The 21,286-nt window shown below is 37.6% G+C and overlaps 1 protein-coding gene and 1 long non-coding RNA gene across 3 annotated transcripts in view; both read right to left on the reverse strand.

The window, feature by feature from the left end:
- Positions 1-15,318, reverse strand: part of gmps (guanine monophosphate synthase) — a 30,125-nt gene extending 14,807 nt beyond the window's left edge. The window contains exons 1-9 of the mRNA XM_079620379.1: positions 14,838-15,318; positions 11,298-11,476; positions 10,052-10,166; positions 9,243-9,340; positions 9,032-9,135; positions 6,958-7,151; positions 4,386-4,551; positions 1,223-1,374; positions 743-916 (exon numbers count right to left, since the gene is read on the reverse strand). Of these exons, the coding sequence (XP_079476505.1) occupies positions 743-916; positions 1,223-1,374; positions 4,386-4,551; positions 6,958-7,151; positions 9,032-9,135; positions 9,243-9,340; positions 10,052-10,166; positions 11,298-11,476; positions 14,838-14,864 (1,209 nt within the window). The 5' untranslated portion in view covers positions 14,865-15,318. The remainder of the gene's footprint in view (positions 1-742; positions 917-1,222; positions 1,375-4,385; positions 4,552-6,957; positions 7,152-9,031; positions 9,136-9,242; positions 9,341-10,051; positions 10,167-11,297; positions 11,477-14,837) is intronic.
- Positions 15,319-15,463: 145 nt separating this feature from the next.
- LOC307003115 lies at positions 15,464-19,855 on the reverse strand. 2 transcript variants are annotated; one of them, XR_013798620.1, is made up of 8 exons: positions 19,742-19,855; positions 17,753-18,016; positions 17,597-17,656; positions 17,325-17,402; positions 17,143-17,220; positions 16,975-17,058; positions 16,507-16,666; positions 15,464-16,420 (listed from the first exon to the last, which is right to left on the reverse strand). It is a non-coding gene; the product is annotated as an uncharacterized lncRNA (long non-coding RNA). The 2 variants fall into 2 exon arrangements; XR_013798621.1 differs by lacking the exons at positions 17,753-18,016; positions 19,742-19,855 and having other exon boundaries at positions 17,597-17,728.
- Between the last annotated feature and the right edge of the window lie 1,431 nt (positions 19,856-21,286).

The raw sequence follows: 21,286 nt of genomic DNA on the forward strand, positions 1-21,286 counted from the left end.
GTTAAAATCGCAATTTTCTCACGATTTAAAAATAGTTGGAAACATTTGGGATATAGTAATCAACTTAACAAAATATATAACACTGGCCTTGTGATTTTGGGATATTTTAATGCAAAAATCGTACATATTGTACCTTTAACCAATAAAAAAAAAAAAAAGAGCTTGTGACTAAACTTCCTAACTCCATTGGATTCTTAAACGTGCCTCTATCGTGAATGAAGTGTGACGAGGGCAAATAAAGAACTGGTTGTTTCTTTACTCAAGAAACACTGTTATATAAAGGCTAATGTTTTATGTATTTGAGGAACAGAGAAGAGCGTCTTGGTCCAGCATTTGTTGTCGATAGCCAATCTGTCTTAAATATTTTATAACATGAGATTTTGGACAAATGACAGAAAAAAACTAAGTGCCCACATTGCTACAGTAAACTTTTTTTAAGCCTGTAAATTGATGAAATTGCTGCCTTCTAATGACGTGACAAAATCCATATGACATTAATGGATCAAAAACCTTTTAACTTAATTTGAGCTTGATTTTTGGAAAATGCTAATAATAATAACATGCAAATATCTAACCATTTATAAATACAGTGTTTAACTATTTTAAAAAATCATTAGGAAATTAAACAATGGAGAGCTACAAGACATCAATGAGGAAAGACAGGTTTGCCGTGTATTAGGACAGGACTCGAACCTGCAAACGCCATGTTGGCACCACACATTTGGCTGATGTTCATCTTTACCTCGTCTCTGAGTTTGCGGATGAGCTCTGTGTCGTTGTGGTGAGTTTTGATCATTTCTGCCTTCCCACTAGCAAGGTGAGACGCACTCTCAATAAGATCTGGCCTGAGCGTTCCTTGCGCCAAGAACACATCCTCCGGCTTCAGATTCATCTCTCCTATCACCTCATTCGCCACCTGTGAGAGACGGCACATTCAGGACTCACTGTTCTGCTCCATACTTGCTCATATTAGAGTCTGCTACACATTCTCAGATCACTTCGCAACTCAAGAGACTTTAATGCTCTATAATAATGCTCTATAATAGGTTTATTCTCCAGGCGAAGTCTTGTTTAATGTGTACACAAGACATTTTATGCGAATCAATACTGAAAGTCGACAGATCCCCACACTAATATCATTACAGGACCATCTGATAACAATGACGACATCAATTCAGTTACTGCTGGACAGATAGTCATCTACAAAAGCAGAGCTACACACTTTTACAAATGTATCCCCGATGATCTTCCGCTTCTCTTCTGGATTGGTGGTCATGTTGAGCGTTTTGCTGATGCGTTTCCTGGGCGTGCGGTCCTCTTCTGATATTGGCAGGGTCGTTGTGCCGTTGTAAAAGGTGTGTGCTGCGTTTACAACTGTGAAGCAGAGAGAGTGATGCTATAGTTACAACACTGATGTAGAGATGCACCGATTGATCGGCTGGTGACCAGAATTGGCCCATTTTAACGTGACCGGCTGTTCGATTCATGCTTCCCATGAACGTGTAAATATTAGCATGCACACCTTATTTTCAGCATAATACAGCAATTAGCTATGAATGGCCTACGTTTAGCGTGTTCTTTCAGAGTTTGGAAAATTCTTGATATTTTTTAGGGCTGAACGATTTTGGAAAATAATCTAATTGCGATTATTTTGACCAATATTGCGATTGCGATTTAATATGCGATTATTTTTTAAGCTCTTATCTTTTATATTATTCAACAAACACAAGCAATAAATCATTGTAAAATATGGATGGGAATCTTTAGGCACCTCATGAGCCGATCAACTTTTTTTATTAATTAATTAATCTTATTAATACAACTTTTAATATTTATTTAATGACATATGTAATTATAAGTAGGCTACTTTTAAAAATAATTACACATTAAAAAACTAAATTAATACAATTACATGTTAAGAATTTTAAATAGGCTATATAAACGAATAGCTTCAAAACATAAAAGTTATCAATAACAAAGAGGGGAAAAAACATTACAAGCAATAAACAAAGAGTGCTTTCAGTATTTAAGAGTAGTCTGAATGTTTTCCATTCAAGAGCTGTGATTAAGTGATTTTTCTTTCTCAGTTTAGATCCGATAAGCTGCTTCACACTTATGCACAGATCTCTTTTGAAATATAAGATGTGGTTTGTCCTGTCTGTTTAATAACTTAAGACATAACTGACTGTTTACATTAATTTCGCGTCTTAACGCATTTTGGGATGCAAGTATAGGCTATATTTAACCACGTAGACAGAGTCGCTCACAGCCGCATGTGAGAGCGCTCTTCACAAAGCGGGCGTGAGTATTTGAAATTGAAAGCAGCTTCTGTCGATGGTTTTCATATTTTTATTTTTAATATATAAGCCAACTGCATTCCAAAAGACATATGATGCCTTTATAGAGCATTTGTAAGGAAAATACCGGCGGGCGGGACCGCGCACTACTAGAGTAACATCAAGCGCGCGTATTTCACAGCGAGTGCCATGATGATCTTCTAGTCAGTGCAATGAAGCCCGCGAATGTCCAACAATTAATTCGCTTCAACTTTTCCGAACTGTAGGCTATGAAAGACTATTTTTCGGAAGGTTCGAGTGTGTGTGACAGAGGAATTAGAAGCAAGCAGAATATATAAAGCACACGCAGCGTCATCACGCATCTGTGTTTAAAGCTCAGACTCGATTCTGAAATTATCTGAATCCATACAGAATCGTTGAAGAGAATCTATAACACAATCACATAAATTAAACAAACTGTTCTTTCCTGTAGCCTATGCGTAGCGTGCCAAGTTGATGCTTCATCTGCGGTGCAGATTACTTTACTATCGCGTGTCACGTGACCAGAGAGTAATCGCAGCTTCTGCGATTACAAAATCGCGTTTCATCATATCGCGATATTATCGCAAATGCAATTAATCGTTTTTCTTAAAACGTCTTGATTAAAAAGAAACGACAAATAATCTTTAAAGATCCATATAATTTTCAGTATTCCAATTGTCATTTTTACTTGTTATATCAAATGTGATAATTGATAGTTCATTTAAAATATCAAAATATGCTCCCCATACACTTGCCCCGTTTTAAATTAAATAACGATGTGATAATATTGTGAGATTGACACCATTATGGAAACAAAGAGAGAATGAATCGACATTCTCTGCTATCGATTCTCGCTACGGCAGCATTTTTCGACAAGGCAGCACAAATCGTCAGGACACCGGTCAGTCTGACATGCTTATTTTATGCCGGTCAAAAGCACTCGGGCGCCGCATGATTAAATGCGTTCACACCGTGAGCAGGAGCGTCGCGTGAGCAGCAGGGAAGCGCGGGTTTCGGCGCCAAGTCTATTTTTACTGCGCTGCTCACGCTCAATTAAAGTGAAAACACACGTTTGATGGACAAAATAAATATGATTTCACACAAAAAGTGCCCAAAATGCACAGAATTTGCATGTCTAGTGTGTTTTAAAAAGAACTGGAGTAGGCTATGTCAGAAAAGAAAATGAAGACTCAAAAATATTTATAGAAAATGTACTCATTCAAACTTTTTTTTAAAATTCAGTTTGGGTAAAACTATATGGAGAAGAAAAGAAAAAAAGAAAAAAAACTGTGGACCTATTTTTTTCAAACGCATCACACCCATTCTTCCGTTGAGAGCTGGAAAACTACGATAAAACCTGTTGGAAAGCATCTTTTGCAGCGTTTTTTGTGTGAGCATACCAGTGAACACCCCTGACCACTCGGTGAGTTTCACGTCTTTGTAAATGAAAGTTGAATGCGTTTTAGGAAGGATTATTCTTGTGCACCTATGCAGCCATTGTGGAGGTGTGGGGGGGGGGGGGGGGGGGGGAGCGAAAGAAAACGAAAATTCTCGGGACAGCAGCATGTGTCCAATATTTTAAACTTAACCTTTCTATTTCATCAGAAGCGATCTGAAAACAGGGCTTTAAGTGTAAAATACCGAACTTGTCCTTTAATGCAGGCTCTATTCAACCCTATGAATCACCCGTAGTTCAAGTCAGGATGGCCAGGTATGCGGTTTCTCCCTACATCAAACATTATTTGTATAATGTTATCCAATTCAATATTTAAAAAGAGCTTTGTGAAACAAAGAAACAAAGTCTTAGCTTTCTAATTATTTCAATTTTTTAACAAAATTCAATCAATAAATGGCAATAAATTGATGCTCCTAAATGTATCGCGACAGATTACTGACAGATATTGTTCTGAATAATTGGCATCGTGGATCTCTAGTAAAAATTTTGATTAATTAAACTAATAAATCGTAATAAATAAATGACAATAATGCATGAATAAAAAAAATTTAACACATAAATTGATTAATTTATGCTAAACAATTTACCAAAAGAAACCCTCTGAATGTTACCTTTGAGTTTGATGCCGAGTTTAGTCAATGCTTCCTCAACACTCTGACTCTCTCTCTTTCTCATGAAGCCGTTGTCGATGTGAACAGCAATCACTTGCTCCTGGTTTAGGGCTTTATTCAACAGGGCCGTGCACACGGTGGAGTCCACACCACCACTCAATAACACCTGCACACACACACACACACACACACACATCATGATTTAGGACTCACTTTGGACTGTAACTGTAAACAAGACATCCAATAGACAAGTGTTCAAATACACAGAATAAACAGTACAGCAGAGATGACTAGGGGGCGAAATTGCTATAATATTATGGCCATTAATAGATTATAAATCCAATATAAATCCTCAGTTCACTCTCTAGAGAGAAGACCCATTTCGCAGAAGCTCAGGGAGAAAATCACCTTGCTTTCGGAAAGAGCAGTAACTAATTGGCATTTTTAATTAGTTCCACACACACACACACACACACACACACACACACCCTGGAGCAACAGCAATTTAGAGAATTAGACAAATTAGAGTATTATGGCACTAATCACATATGTGCCTTCAACCAAACAAAAAGGCATTTAATAGATAAAGGAAGATCAATATCGCATTGAGCCCACAATAACAGTAACACCCCGCCCCACACACACACACTAACCAATTAAATCAAAGCTTTTACTCAATAGTCTGTTAATTATTATAATTAGAGAATGATTTCTGTGCTACTATAGCTGTTATTTGAGCATTATTTATATACTATTACAGTATCTATGGCTCTGTTCAGATTTTTTTGTCTTTTCAGGCTGACTGTCCACTCTATTAATTGCAAGTGATCAAATTAGACGTGTGTCTAGACATAACCATCCTATCTGCAAGCGTTACTTTAGTAATGACGCAAGCGTATCCACGTATGTGACGAGGCTTTCAAAAACAGGAGGTGCACATCATCCCGCTTTCCAAATAAGCAGAACATCACGATATATCCCAGTCTCCTCTGTTGCGGAGTGTTTCTGGTGCGACGGGGAAGACTGGGATGTATCGTGATGTTCAGCAAATGCTGTAATCACGCCCGAAATCTTTGAATAATGTATGAATACTTCCGGGATTCCCGTGTCCGGTTTTGACGTTATCAAAATCCGATTTGAGCAGCCAGACTGTAAAAATCTTAATTTGGTTTGAAAAAAACTGATTTCATGTATTTTTTTGTGGTCCAGACTTTCAAAATCACATCTGGATATGCAAAAAATATATATATTTTTTCTGCCAATATAGCCTATTAATGATGTGCCAGAAAGCCATGGAAAAGGAGTAACGTATTCTACGGAGCCCCTAAAGGGACATGGTGATGGAAAAAAACATGGTATGGGAGGAAAAAAACATTTGGGAAAACAAAAAAAATGCTCCCAATACACAGAGTACGCGTGATCGCAAATTCAAAAGCGATACTCCGCATTTTGATGGCAGCTCGCTGATACCAGCAAATTATATACAATATAAATATCCAACTATAGAATTACAAGAGATCGCAAAACCATTGAAACATATTTTTTTCTGTAGAACGTGTCATTTCCTTTCCAAATAAGGTATTGGGAACATCCCTAGAATTAGCTTTTTTGTTTATTTTTTTCAGTTTATAGTAATTTGGTTATGAGCTTTATTAGTTGTTGTTTTTTTCCCAATTAAGCTTTATTTTTGTTTTTGATTTAGTAATTCAACAAAGTTATTTCGTTTAGTTGCCAAGGCAAGTTTTTTTAAGTTTAAGTTTTTTCATCTAATATTTATATTTTATTTCAGCTTTATTGAGCAAAAACTGATTTTTTTAATAGCTTAAGTTCACAATAACAACACTACTACACTAAAATCACTATATGTGATTGCAAAGATAATGAATGTTTAGGTTACACTTTATATTAAGGCGACGTTGTTACATTGCACTTGCTCAAATTGCTCAAAGTCGCACGGGTATATCTGTGGCAATAGCCAACAATACATTGTATGGGTCAAAATTATAGATTTTTCTTTTATGCCAAAAATCATTAGGATATTAAGTAAAGATCATGTTCCATGAAGATATTTAGTAAATTTCCTACCGTAAATATATAAAGCATGTATTTTTGTGAGTGAATGCAGCACAATCGTGAACATAAATGCACAACTTTAAAGGAGATTTTCTCAATGTTTAGATTTTTTTGCACCCTCAGATTCCAGATTTTCAATAGTTGTATCTCGACCAAATATTGTCATATCCTAACAAACCACACATTAATGGAAATATTATTTATTCAGCTTTCATATGATGTATAAATCTCAATTTCAAAGAATTGACCAATGTGACTGGTTTTGTGGTCCAGGGTCACAAATAAGTCATATTAATTAACTACATGTACTTACTATTGAGTTATGGTTAGGGTTAGTCACTTGTAATTATGCATAATTTACTGTTATTACTATAGTAAGTATGTAGTAACGTGCAACTTTATCACCTTAAAATAAAGTGTTAGCAAAGAGAGCACACTTCACCTGTAACTGAGCAATGATTGTTTTAAATGTCAGGTTGAAGGGATTGCCGGGACTCACCAGAACTTTGGATTTGTCCACCTTCTCTTTAATCTCCCGGATGCAGGACAGCTGACGGTTCTGTACGGTGAAGTTAGTGCTGCAACCGGCGATCTCAAACAAGAAGTTGCGTAGCATGTCCGTCCCCCTCTCAGTCAGATCCACCTCTGGGTGAAACTGAGTACCATAAAGTTTCTTCTGCTCATTAGCAATGCCTGAGACAGAGATGGAAGCGGGAAATGTCTTAAACCACACACAAACACACACACACACACACACACACACTCACAGCAATAACAAAGCATCCAGCGCCAGACACGCTCAGAAACGCCTTTTTAGGATATGAAGCATGTCTAGAAGGCTGTCCACTACACAATATCTTTAAAGGACTCAGAAGCTCTTTCTGTGAGCGATTGGTAATGCCTCGGTGATCTAGTGACGAATGAGAAGGTCTTTTGTTCCTGCAGCGGTCAGATATTTCAACAAACACTGTTAATTGTTTTTTAAACATTTGTTTTTTGCATTCTGCACTTTTGAATTGTGAAACTGAATCTTTTTCTTATCATGTCTCACTGGTAACGGTTCACAAAATTCACGGTTCGGATCAATACGATACACTAGTGTCACGGTTCGGTACGTTTTCGATACAGCAAAAAGAAAGAAATGAAATTTCCTGGATTTACATTTTTTTTAATTAAAACTAACATCATAAAGTATGATAATTTTTTACTTTGAGCAATGATGAAGCTATACTTGACATTTAAAACAAAAACAGCTCCTTATAAAAAAATTAAATGTAATATTGTAGTAGTTATAAACTAAAGGTTTATTTTTATTTCAGATTAACATTTGATGGCAGCAATTTTATTCATAATGTCGAAATAAAACCAACGTAACGTAACTTGAAAGTAGGCCTACAATGTTTCTTCCTGGTTTCCACGTCAGCGCTGTTTGATCCGTTAATAACGGAGAAATGTGAATGCTTCTCACTGGATCTCGCAGCGATGTTATTACTTCAGTGGCGAATTCAAATGCTTTTCTTTACTGGATCTCTAAGCGCTGTGTAATAACAGTGTCGCTTGATCAAGATCAGCTCGCGCATACAGTATATAAACTGGACACAGCGACCCCATAGGTTTCAACGGAGAAAAGTGAAGTCAATTAGAAGCGCTCAATTCCTGATCGCCAGGCGTAGTGCGCAGGCTCAAACTGAGCTCGACGACGTAGATGTGACGTATGTCTGACAGCTGTCAGTCTTCTAGTAGCTGTGCCAAGAGAAATCTGAATCATCCGAATCTCTCAGAGACGGAGAGCGTGAGCATTAGCTGTCCATGAGCTAGCAGCGGGAGCAACTTTATCACTCTCTGTGGGCTTCTCCCTTGACTTTATCAGACTTTATGTCTCCACATCCCCCCGGTTGCCTGCGAGCTTCTCCGCCGGTCTATACGGTAATTTCTCGACGGTGCGACAGAGTCGCGTGTTTATGACGCAATCATTAGCCTATTTTTTAAAAACTGCTTCTACAGGGCTGTAACGTAAGATACAAGTTAATGGAGCCTTTTATACATTGTCGTGTTTCTTTAGAAATAAACAATGGACAAATGGAGTCTTTAAACGCCTCAGATGTAAAGTTATTCGCTGTCAAAGTGACGCCAAAATGAATGGGAGTCAAGGGAATGCTAACAGCAGGTGATGGCTTGCTAGCCAATGGCGGCGCCCGGGGAAGCTTCAGTTTACGGCTCCCTTGGGCTCGCGCTGCATTAGTCCAAACTGATAAATGATAAATAACGAGTAGTGCAGTTTCGTTACGCTTTCATTACGTTTGCCATTTGATGTTGGGCAATGTTGTGGTCATGTCTCTTACATTATGAGCGCGCTTAATTTTGGTCAAAAATTTGGAATAAGTGAATCATTACACCCCTACTCACTGGTTCTTAATCAGGTTTTAATAGTCTCTTAATGTAGAATTACTTATCTGTCTGCTAGTTGTGTATTGTGTTTGTTGGCTGTATGGTCTAAGTTGGTGGCAAACCAGTTTCCCTATCGAGATTAATAACGTTTTTCTAATCTAGGAAGTCACTCCAGGTTCACCCACCGGCAACAATGTTTCCAGACTGTGCAACAATCTTGAATCCTTCTGCAACTTTGTCCACACTGTCTCCGTGTGTCAGCAGAACAGGTTCCTCCTTTTGCAACCCCCTTGAAACACACACAAGAGTTTCAGCACAAGATATTGCAGCTCTATCCACTTTTATCCTCTTCACAACACAAAAACCTGCTAACTGGCATAAGAAAGGGACACGCACCTGAAGAGAGAGCAGGAATTGTCCAACGCAATGTCAAAGACACCGTCCTCCCGCACACTCTTCCTGTGCACCGTGCCTCCGAAAACTTTATTCATCATCTGGCGGACACAGAAAAACAGTTAGCCTCTTGACATGCTAAGTGTATTTATTTATTCATGATTTAATGCCATATTAGCAGTAGTGGCTATATTCATGGAAATCAATATTATTATAATTTCAAAAATATTTATGATTACAATTTCACTTTAATACATTTTTTACAATAATTTTATATGAAAAAAACAGTCAATAAACAAAAACACATATATACCAACAATATCTATTTCAATATAAATCACAAGATTACTGTTCTTACTGTATTTGTGATCAAATAAATGCAGCTTTAGTGAGCACTTCAAAAGCATTAAATAATCTTACTGACTAGTGTATTTAAATAATTTGATTTTATTGTTATTGAAATGTTTTTTTTCGAGCAATATAGTGACATATAACAAAGGCAATAAAGAAGAATTTGATTCGATCTATACAACGAGGTAAATTCATCTTACTTTAACAACATAAATCAATCACATGCTTGAAACGGGAGTGGGAAGAAGTCAGACTTATTTAACCCCTTAATTTTTTTTTGAAAATCAGTCACCAAATATGTAAACTAGAGATTGTAAGCTTTCAAATTATATATAGTTTGTCAAGAGTAGTTTAGGTTTAGTATAGGATATTACTGTTTTAAATATGTAATGGCTGTGTAATTTTATTTGAATAATTATTAATACTACTACTAATAATAATAATGATCATAAGTTTCTCACCTGCATCCCATAGCAGATTCCGAGAACTGGTTTCCCGATGGTGAATATGGCCGGATCAAACCAGGGTGCATCTTCAGCATAGACAGAGTTCGGCCCTCCGGATATAATAATGGCCCTAACATTGCAGACAATAATTTGATATTCTCATTATAAACCAATTTATATTAACCAAAATATAATTACACAAATATCAAGTGGCTGAGAAAGATGGAAAGAGTCTGTCGAATCATTGAGAGGCCAGATCATCATGTGATCCACTTATCTCTCTCCAACTTGTGGGTTTCTCTGTCTTTCCATCAGTCTCAATGTTCAGCGCTTCAGGAAAACATCGGCTTTGTTTCCTTTTACGTTCTCACGGGTGGAATGCACAACTGTGTTCTCTCAAGGACAAACTAAACTATGACGGTTTATCTGTACCGTCCATTTTGTAGAATAGGTTTAAAAAAAAAAAAAAAAAGAGCAGCAGTTGGTAAAGCTGTAAAAGTGACAAATGTAAACACAGGTGAATCGTATCCCTTTGCAATAAAACTTAAATAAATGAGTAATAAAAAGAGCAGCAGCTGGATGATTATAACTGTACAATAACTAAATATATTTGCAGTCTGCCAAGTGCTCTTTTAAAAACTTCAGAAAGAAGGGAATTGTGCTTTAAGCAATGATTCTGCATTTAAAGGGAAGAAAGCCTTTGGTTCACAGTGTTAGTTCAGATACTAAAGCCTGTCGGTTACCATATGTGACCCTGGACCACAAAACCAGTCACATGGGTCAAGTTTCTGAATTTTCTGAATAAATCAGCTTTCCATTGATGTGTGGTTTGTTAGGATAGGACAATATTTGGTCGAGATATGACTATTGAAAATCTGGAATCTGAGGATGCAAAAAAATGTAAACATTGAGAAAATCTCCTTTAAAGTTGTGCATTTATGTTCACGATTGTGCTGCACTCACTCACAAAAATACATGTTTTATATATTTACGGTAGGAAATTTACTAAATATCTTCATGGAACATGATCTTAATATCCTAATGATTTTTGGCTTAAAAGAAAAATGGATAATTTTGACCAATACAATGTATAGTTGGCTATTGCCACAGATATACCCGTGCGACTCCAGACTGGTTTTGTGATCCAGGGTCACATATATCAAACATGTCTGCTTTGCAATTCAATTAGGCTTCCCTGGCAACTTTTTAACATGAGAACCGAACAGCATCTACTGACAAGTCTTGGCGCGGAGGGGCTCACCTGAAACCCTGCTCTCTGATGGCGAAGGCTGGCGTCTCCAGAGGCAGAATCTCAGACTGGACAAACAGCTCCCGCACCCGCCTGTCAATCACCTTCCCGTACTGCGCTCCCGCATCTAGGATCACCACGGCACCCTCGTAGGAACATAGACCATCTTTAGGCTCTCCCACGATATCCAGCTGCAGATACACAATGAAGAACACGTGTTACATAGTTAGGCAAGTACTAATTCAATTTGTGATGCATTTAAAGGCACATGTTTGCATGTGACTGGAGACTACAGATGTGCTGCTTCTGATAAATGTAGTCACATGACGCATGTAATGCATCTATAACCGTTACTGCCTGACCCTGCACTTTTTGTGACTGTGTCCGAAAACTTAGGCAGCTGATCACCTCACGAAACTGATTTCAGACAGACTTCTGAGGCAGCGTAACCTTTTAATGATCTACAGCAAACTAGAGCAAGCTTTGGTGATAAGTAAGCTAATATAATTACTAGAATAGTAATTTCTTGCTAGAAATGACATCAGGAGTGGAAAGCGTACTTACTGTACACACAACTTTCAGACGCCATCTTTATTTTTTAGCTCAACTGTCACTGAATGGAAAACACAGGATTGTGGGATTTCAAAAGCCAGCGAAGGATGCTACCTTCAAATATCCATCAGATGAAGGAGACTTCATCTGGAATTGAAGCTAAGATTAGATTCTGACGTGCCTTGATGTCTCTAACGCAGAATTTCTACGTTTTCGGACACAGCTTGTGTGTGTGTGTGTGTGTGTTAAAAGAATACTTTTTTTGGGAAATAGGCTCATTTTCCAGCTCCCCTAGAGTTGAACAGTTTTACCGTTTTCTAATCCATTTAGCCGAACTCCGGGTTTGGCGGTAGCACTTTTAGCATAGCTTAGCATAGATCACTGAATCTGATTAGACCGTTAGCATCTCTTTCAAAAAAATTACCAAAGAGTTTCGATATTTTTCCTATTTAAAGCTTGACTCTTCTGCTAGGCCGATATGACTAGGAACTATACTCTCATTCCTGCATAGTAATCAAGGAACTGCTGCCGTACCAGCAGCGCAATGATATTACACAGCGCCTGAAAATAGTCCCCAGCTCGGTAACTTCCAATGTGACCGGCACTAAGTTTGTAACATCATTGCGCTGCTGGTACCTTAATTATTACGCAGGAATGAGAGGATAGTTCCTAGTCATATTGGCCTAGAAAATCGCAACTTTTCTTTTTCCGTCGGTCTTAGTACACGATGTAACTACAGAAGAGTCAAGTTTTAAATAGGAAAAATATCGAAACTCTTTGGTAATTTTTTTGAGAGAGATGCTAACGGTCTAATCAGATTCAGTGATCTATGCTAAGCTATGCTAAAAATGCTAAAGCCAGACCTGGAGATCGGCTGAATGGATTCGAAAACAGTAAAACTCAACTGTTCAACTCTACGGGAGATGGACAATGAGCCCATTTCCAAAAAAAGTGGAGTGTCCCTTTAAAGTTGTCCTATTCCTTGCACTTTTTGAACTTTAGTTAGTGTGTAATGTTGCTGTTTATGGTTACAAAGCTCACTCCAAAGGGAGATATTTTAATTAGCAGAATCCACTTTTCAAGAACTACAACGCGTTTTTCCGGATCTTATGAAGTCATAATGTTCCTCATTTAAATAATCTCCGCCCTTGGGACACGCAAAAAAAGTTGGCGAGGCCTGGTTGAGCCGCGCTAGAGAAGATGAAGAGTGCTGTCGCTGTTTTTTCCACCCAGGAAAAAGGTTGTCTGTGTCAAAGTACGCGCTTGAAGTCCGTTCAGAACGATCCTCTAGTTTGTTAACATTGTCAGGGTCTGAATCAGGCTCGAAATGGTTTGAAATTGAGGCCATTGTTAATATTTATATCCACGGTTATGAAGGGGCGGGACATTTACCGAACAATCACTAAGCGCTGCCAATCACAACACACTGACCAGCTATTGGCCAGCAAGCAAACCAATCACAGCACATTTCGTATTTCAGAGGGAGGGGCTTCATCGAAAATTACCTGTGAACCAGACTGGGGAGAGGCGACATGTAAAAATTTTAAATATGTGAAAAATAATGCGCTTTTTTAACAATCAAGCATGAACACATTCTAGTGCACCCCAAAAAATAAAATCAAGACTTCAAAAACGGCATAATAGAAACCCTTTAATGAAGACACAAGTTTTAAAATATTTGTGATATTAGGCATATGTGGCATATTAATCAGCCAATATTTTGCCATTTTTAGTCTGGTTTGGCAAAATATTTTAAACCATAATTAAAAAGTATAATAATGTCCATCTTATTAAATTTGTAAATACATTTTAATGCATACACACACACATACACACACACACACACACAGATACATATATATATACACACACATATATATTTATCCTGTAGTATATTTGTTTGTAAATATAAATACATCAATATTGTTATATATATATATAAGTAAATTCAATCAGTAATACAATTAACAGCCTGCTATTTATATATCACACTGGCCATTTTTGGCATTAACCACACTACTTTTTTTTCTAAAGTACAAAACTGCCTATGGTTGGTAATATTTCCACATCATTATTATTAAATATTTTACTTTATTATTTTATGGCCTCTAAATAGGGAGTATATACACTTGTATAGCATCAAGTATGATCAATTTTAACTCAGTACCCTGAGGTAAAAATAGATCAGCCATCATTTCAGAAAAGACAGTGTACGCACTACGAACCCGTGCATCTCTTACTATAGTTTATTAGTACGAAACCCTCCCACGTGGTTTGCAAACGCAAGAAAACAACACTTTATAACTGACTCAAAAGAGTATAAAATACCGGAAAAACGCAACCATTTTTTTTTTTACATAAACACATGAAAGAGTGAAGGCATTAAATAACAGTCATGTAATATGCAAAGATAAAACAAATAGCAAACATAACCCACTCTCCAGTATGGATAGGCACTGGCCTGTACACCGTTTACAGCTCACACTAGCATGTTAACACAGAACAGCTCAACTTTTCACAGTGATATAAGCGATAAATGATTTGCAGCTGCATGAAACCCATAGGTGTTTCACAGGTGGCTGTTGATTTCAGCCACAGCTTTAAAACCTCATTAGCAGTGGAAGCTCAGCATGTCACATTGATTGAGGCTAACTAGCATTAGCTTGTGCGCTCGAGCCCCGGCTAACCGAATGCGCGAGCAGGGCTGCGCGCGCTGCGAGCTTCGCCCGGGGCATGTGATGTTCTCACTAATATCACATCCAGCACCGCGACATCAGCCGGTAGAGTGCTGTAGGCAACGACCGAGCATATAAATCAGCCATACGGGGAAATGCGCATTAATAACTGTAGAAAAATCAGCCGGGTCGCCGCGCGCTCTAAGTTTCCCAGCGCAGACAGGCCGCGTGTGAACGGGGAAAACCGGTAGCGAGAACCGGTGATACGCACAAGGACGGGCAGAAGAGTTTGGGTTCTGTGCCATGCTTAGGCCGGTTTACTGACCTTGGTATCCCCGTTAACCTGTGCCATGAGTGCGTGTTGTGGAGCGGACACTCCTGTCTTGCCGTGTTTCTGTTGTGAGCGTGTTCAGCGGGTCTCTCTCTCTCTTCCGTGTGATCGTTCGTTGACGGTGTCTCTCTCTCTCTCTCCTACTGGCCGGTTGCTGCTTACTACTACAGCTCCGTTACCGTATATCCAGCCTGCTCGTTCTCGTGGTGTGTGTGTGTGACTGTGATTGCTGATAGGGAGGAGTTTTGACGTTAAGAGTCAGAGAAAAGTTTCTGTTGGCTCGAATCGTTTAGTACTTTTGAAGAATAACATATCCCAGATAGCAATGAGTCGGCGGGCCACCGGCGGTTCTCCAGCGGTAGTAGAAGCGACAGTATGGCGTAATCGCAAACACGTTTGCCGGCGCACCGCCAGCGGCAGCCGCTTTTTTAAAAGCGGCATCCGCCTTCCTACCGCCTTCGTATCGCTGACGGCCAGCAGGTCAACCGCCGTTTCGCCGCAGTTATAACAAAGGCAGCTTTTTCGCGGCCCGCCGGAGGCAAACGCTATTATATATATATATATATATAAAATATTTATAGCATGCAGTTTATCAAGAATAATGATTGATCAAACCAGATAAATTTCCATTTGACGTTTTAATTCCACATTTTAAAGTACAGTAATAGTCATTGAAACAAAATGTCAGCTCAATGAAATATAACAAAAAAGATACATATATACATAATGTACACACTAAAGAACATGCAAGTTTCCAATTATATATTGTTTAAAAACAGCCTTATAAGCAAATTATATCACTTAAAATATTTTTTTAATATTATCAAGAGGTCAGTTATGGGATGAAAAGAATTACCAGTAAACATTATAGCAAGTAATGAAGATATATGGTACCAAATAATGCGCAAGATACCAAATAAATTCAGGTATAACATCACATTTTCAAGCAATTCTTAACAATAGGATAAGTGGCAATAATTGAGTAAGGCTCTGGGGTAGAATAGACAATTATAATGGCATTGCTGATCTGGGGCACAAGATTTACACTGTGAATGTCTGGAGTAGTTCGATATGCGTGGCGTAGTGAGTTAACAATTGCAGGACAGTAAGTAATTATAATTGTTTCAAGTCTGACTACAGGTTCTGTGGTTTTTCCCAACCACCAATATAGGCAACACAAATTAGCATATCTTCAGTGATTCCTTGTGCGCCTGTATAAGAGTGCTTTTAATTCACAATTTAACACATATTACACAAACAATAAAATCACAAAAAAACATTAAGAAAAATACTACCAAGTATATCGACCAGACAAAAAAAAAAGTTTTTTTTATAAAAAAGTGGATTGGTCGAGTGTAGTCTGTTACAGACTGCAGGGTAGTGAGTGTTCCAGTTGTCAGTGATGCTGGGGTGTCAGTAGTCAGCCTAGGTTTAAGGGGTCGGCTGTGGGTCCCTCTCAGCTGTGCGGCGCCTTTTTCCACCTTCACGGTCAGATGCTCCTTTCAGGTAACGCATAACATTAACCTGGACCGCCTCATCAGTGGCATCCTGGGTTGCCGGGTTCTTCCGTATGGCCCCTGTAGAAAATACAGATCTGTCATTCCATTTGAATACACATCACATACACATCTATCTAAAAATATCTAAAGAATATCTAACTTACTTTGAACAATGGTCTTCAGGAACAGGTCTCTAAAACATGCTTTTTCCCCAACACCAGTCCAAGTTGTATCAACGGAAAGGCGATTAGAGAAGACACTCTGAAGCATTCTCCACACTGTTGACTTTAGGTCCTTCCCACATTTGATAGCCAAAAAACGTAGCTGAAAATCCAAAAAAAGTGCCCCAAATTACATTTCTCATACATAAATATAAAATGTGACAGGCTTTGAATTCAGACTGTAGAATAGGCAGTGTACAATCTTAATTTGACTTTAGATTAACCTACAGCATTATAAACAATAGCAGCACACTTACAAATCGTTCCTGATTCCCAGAATAAAAGAACATAGTAGTCAGTCCTGGTCCCTCAACTACAAAACTATGACATTTATATCTTGGTCTACTACATGTATAGGTGGCCCCAGTGGGAATTAATCTAACAAACACAGGTGTTGTTTGCAAGTCGTACCTGATTGCCCAGTGCGAGCAAACGTCTTCAACATTGTCCCAACTTGCTTCACCTGCTCTTGAAGCGAGTTGCTGTCATCTGAAGCTAGAAAAAGATAGGCAAATGGTAATTTGGAACCTACACTACACACAAATATGTAAACTTTAAGAAAGAGTGCCATGTTCTCACCTGCTCGTGCATTGCTTTCTCTCCGGGCTTGGTTCTCCTCCCTCAGGGCTTGGTTCTCAGTCTTGAATCTCTGGACATCTACATAACAAAAGAAAAGGGATTCTGCAGGGTTTAGTCAGTCAAATTTACGACTAACATAATTATATAATCACTATATTAAGAGATATAGGTCTAGAATATACCTTCATAGCTGAAAACTTGATTCTGTACACGTTATTTCAGGGGAGTCCAAGGGCCAATCACTGAGTGATGACTTTCTCCTATTGATAAATTGACATAATAATATGTTAGAAGTTATTGCATATATTTACTGTATTGTACAACACACCTAGACACCTTTCATCCAGGGCAGTCAAGTGCCCTAATGAAAAACAGATTATGCATAAAAGGATTCCTCATCTTAAATAGAAGCAATAGTTTAAGACAAAACAATGTCACAAATAACATCACTTACTTGTACTCAAACTGTTGGCTCTGAGAAGTGGAGACTGGACTACTGGTGAGAAACCTTGTTCTGAGAAATAGGAAACAAAAATGTGAAAATCAAACAAAGGGTATAGTTTAGTGGCATGATCACAAATTAAGCATCACAGCAATACATTGTACATACCAGCTCTGAAGTCTACAGATGGTTGAACGTTTTCCTGGTTTTCTAGAATGAATGAAGCTTCTGGAGCATCGGGCAGCACGGAAAACTCGTTACCATTACTCGTTATGATTTTTTCAAAGCTCAGAACAGCTGGTGCATCTGGAAGACTAGACTCCTCTTCATCAGACATTGTGACTAACCATGCATTTACCTTTAAAGCCAAAAAGATTGTCCAACAGTAGGTCTCTTGGGTGAAGATAACCGGTTATGCTCTGGTCAAGGTATCTGCAAGAAAATGTGAACAAAACCACATTGTTAATGTTAGGAATATACGTGGGAAAAAAAATGATCAGCCAAATGTGGAACAGTGAGTGTTAAACAGTGTGTAGTGATTTAAGTGAACACAGAATTGTCCTCAAACATAAAATGTACAGAAGTTCACAGAATTACAAATCACAATAGCGTTAAAAAAAACATTGTTACATTCAGATAAAGATGTTTTATGACTCAATAAACATGATTGTAACGATGTATGTGTGTTCTTCAAACTATGTTCAGGTATCATTATAATGAGATTATATTCATAATGTAAAGGCAATCGATATAATTTATCCTTGAGCATAATACTAGAAAATAATATATTTTCTCTCTAATTGTTTTATCCAAAGCCAAACCAGATCACAAAAGTTTATATAAAACACTCGACTTGCGTTATAAAGTAATTTTGCAAACACATGGTTTTAATCTCATAAATTTGTGTATAGTGGCTAGCTAGCATGCTAACGTTACCTAGCCTCAGGTGCACCTGTCACATATATTAGCTGTTATTTTTATGATTTTATTGTAAATAGGAATGTTTACTGAAATGTTTTGTTTTTAGTTTTCAGTGCTAGATACAGTTTCAACTGTGAAGTTGAAGAACTGTGAAAGAAATGAGGGATTATAACAGTGAATAGCCAGTCGTTGGTGATTATAGATAGCAATAAACCAGATTTGAGATGTGTAAATGTGTGCATTAAGAGACTGAATGGGTCAAACTGCCCCATTTAGTCTCAGTCTCTCAATGCAGACATTTGCACTTCTCCATTCTGGTTTATGGCTCATAGATATGCTATTCTTTTGTGTGCATTAGAGTGACTAACGACAGGCTATTCACATTGTTATAATCCATAATTTCTAAAGTTTTTCACGGTTGAAACTGTCTATGACTGAAAACTAAAAACAACATTTCAGTAAAAATTCCTATTTAGAATAAAATCGTAAAAATAACAGCTAATTTATGTGCAACTGAGGTCTAGGTTTTTTTATTCCATAATTCCTGTAAAAAAATAATACATAACTGTAACTATAAGTTTCTGTTTCTCAGAATAAAATAATGGTCAAATACTGAAACCTGCGTATTATATCTTTCTAATGATGTATATTTTTTCAAGATAGTTCAAATTTAATCTTATTATTTAAAGCTCACGCTCTGGCAAGGGTTAACAAAATAAGTATTATTTTAGGCCGAGGCTTTTTATACGGCCTACCGCTGAACGCGGCCTTTATCCAGGAGCAGTTCCAGATGGGGAAATCTCTGAAACCCTCCGGAGGGTCTGGTGGACCAGAGTACAACGACAGCTGTTTCTGTTCTAACGTTACAGAGCAAATACGTGCGTTGACTCTCTCGATTATAGCTAACGTTAATGCTAAAGCTCAATAAACATCTAAAAAAAATGGCCGCCAACGGCTTTCGAAACTTTCGCCAAATTACAACCAGCCAGCATATTTTATGAGTAAATTATTTGATTTTTATATTATATGTTTGTATTTAAAGTTAAGTACACATTTATTATCTGCAATTTTGGCGCCCATATTAGCCGCCGCCACTGTAACGTAACGTACCTAGCAACTTTGCGTAAACATGGCTAACGTTGACTTGTTCGGCAAGAACTGAGATGACTAACGTACAGATTTTAAATATATAAACTAAAAACAGTTGCGTTAAACACAAAGGAAACATGTACTTACCTAAATGATGGTAGTCGACGTCGATGACTTTGTTTTGCGATCGAGTAGAACTGTACTACTCGAGTAGAGTGATGAATTGACGCGAATGTGTTTGTTATAGCGCCACCGTCTTATAAGCCCCGCCCAAAATAATTCTGAACACACACACACACACACACAAAAAAAAAAAAACACTGCGCATTCATTCTATGTTTTATCAATGACATAATGTGTTTAGATTTTATTAATATTTTTTTGTAATAATCTCTACAGGGACTTTTACAATTTCTTAAACATTTGTACAGATCACAATTGCTAATTAATACTGATAAGGTAAAACAAAAATAAAACATTAAGATTGGAAAAAAATAAAGTTTTTTTTTTTACTTTAAACTTTTTAAACTTAAAGCATGAAGAACTTAAGAAGAAGAATTTAGCTTTTTCATTGAGTCTATTCATGTCAAAACTATTTTAAGAGTATTTTAAAGCGGCTTGCCGCCAGCCGGCCGCAGTCCATTAGACAGAGGCAACCGCCAGAGAAAATGAAGCAGTCGGACCGCCGGCGATTTGCCGGCGGCATCTCGCTAGAAATGCGAGTGACGTATTCGGCGGCAAACGTTGTATCCCCGCCAGCGGGACGCACCTATAGCCGACAGCTTAGGGCCGGAGGCAAATAGAAGCCGTGTGGATGTTTTTTGCTATCTGGGATACTACTCAAATTAACTTGAGATCATTTCAGATCTCATTTGAACATAACAAAAATGGGTGGGTGGGGGTTTAACCCATGTTTGGGTCAAATATGCACTCTTGGATATGGATTTCTTTTTTTATATATAACGTTAAAATTTTAAACCCAACGGTGGAACCCAGATGACGCATTTTAACGATCATCATCGTCGTAAATCCTTGCCCTTTTTTTATTTATTACATTTTTCACTTTTTTTTTCTTTAAATGTATGTACAATAATAACAATAAACTTTGTTTAATATGACCTTTGCGTTAAAAAAAAAAAAACGATGGCTGTGGGAGTGACGGTAAATTTGACATCTTTCTCTGTTCTTCTGACACTATAGTTCTGACTGCCATTATCAGTCTCTCAAAAAAAATTTAGATGTGTTGTGAAAACAATATTGTGGAGTTTTTCTTTTGTTATTTACGCAAATTGGAATCTGAAAGGCTAGTCTCTCATTCACCGCTAGAAGTTTACCCAACCATGACGACTTCTGCTTCTGAGAAACACGGAAATGTGAAAAAGGATTGCTCAGAAAATGCATTGTTTTTCCAGAATTAGTGTGATCTGTGTTTTCACAGTTTAAAGTAAACTTTAGGCCATTTTACAATCTCTTAACAGGAGAGGTTCACTAAAATGAATTTGCTATTCATTGTGGGGTAGCAGTAAAGTAGGACACATTTGCTATATATCCCACTTTTAATATATAGATTTTGACAATTTAACATTAAAAAAAAATAGTTAGACATACACCCTCAGAGAAAAAGGTACAAAAGCTGTATAAAGGATTCACCTTACTTTGCATACATATTGGACCTATGTACATAATACCTAA

This window comes from Phoxinus phoxinus (assembly GCF_949152265.1).
Source record: "Phoxinus phoxinus genome assembly, chromosome: 8".
Classification (NCBI taxonomy): domain Eukaryota; kingdom Metazoa; phylum Chordata; class Actinopteri; order Cypriniformes; family Leuciscidae; genus Phoxinus; species Phoxinus phoxinus.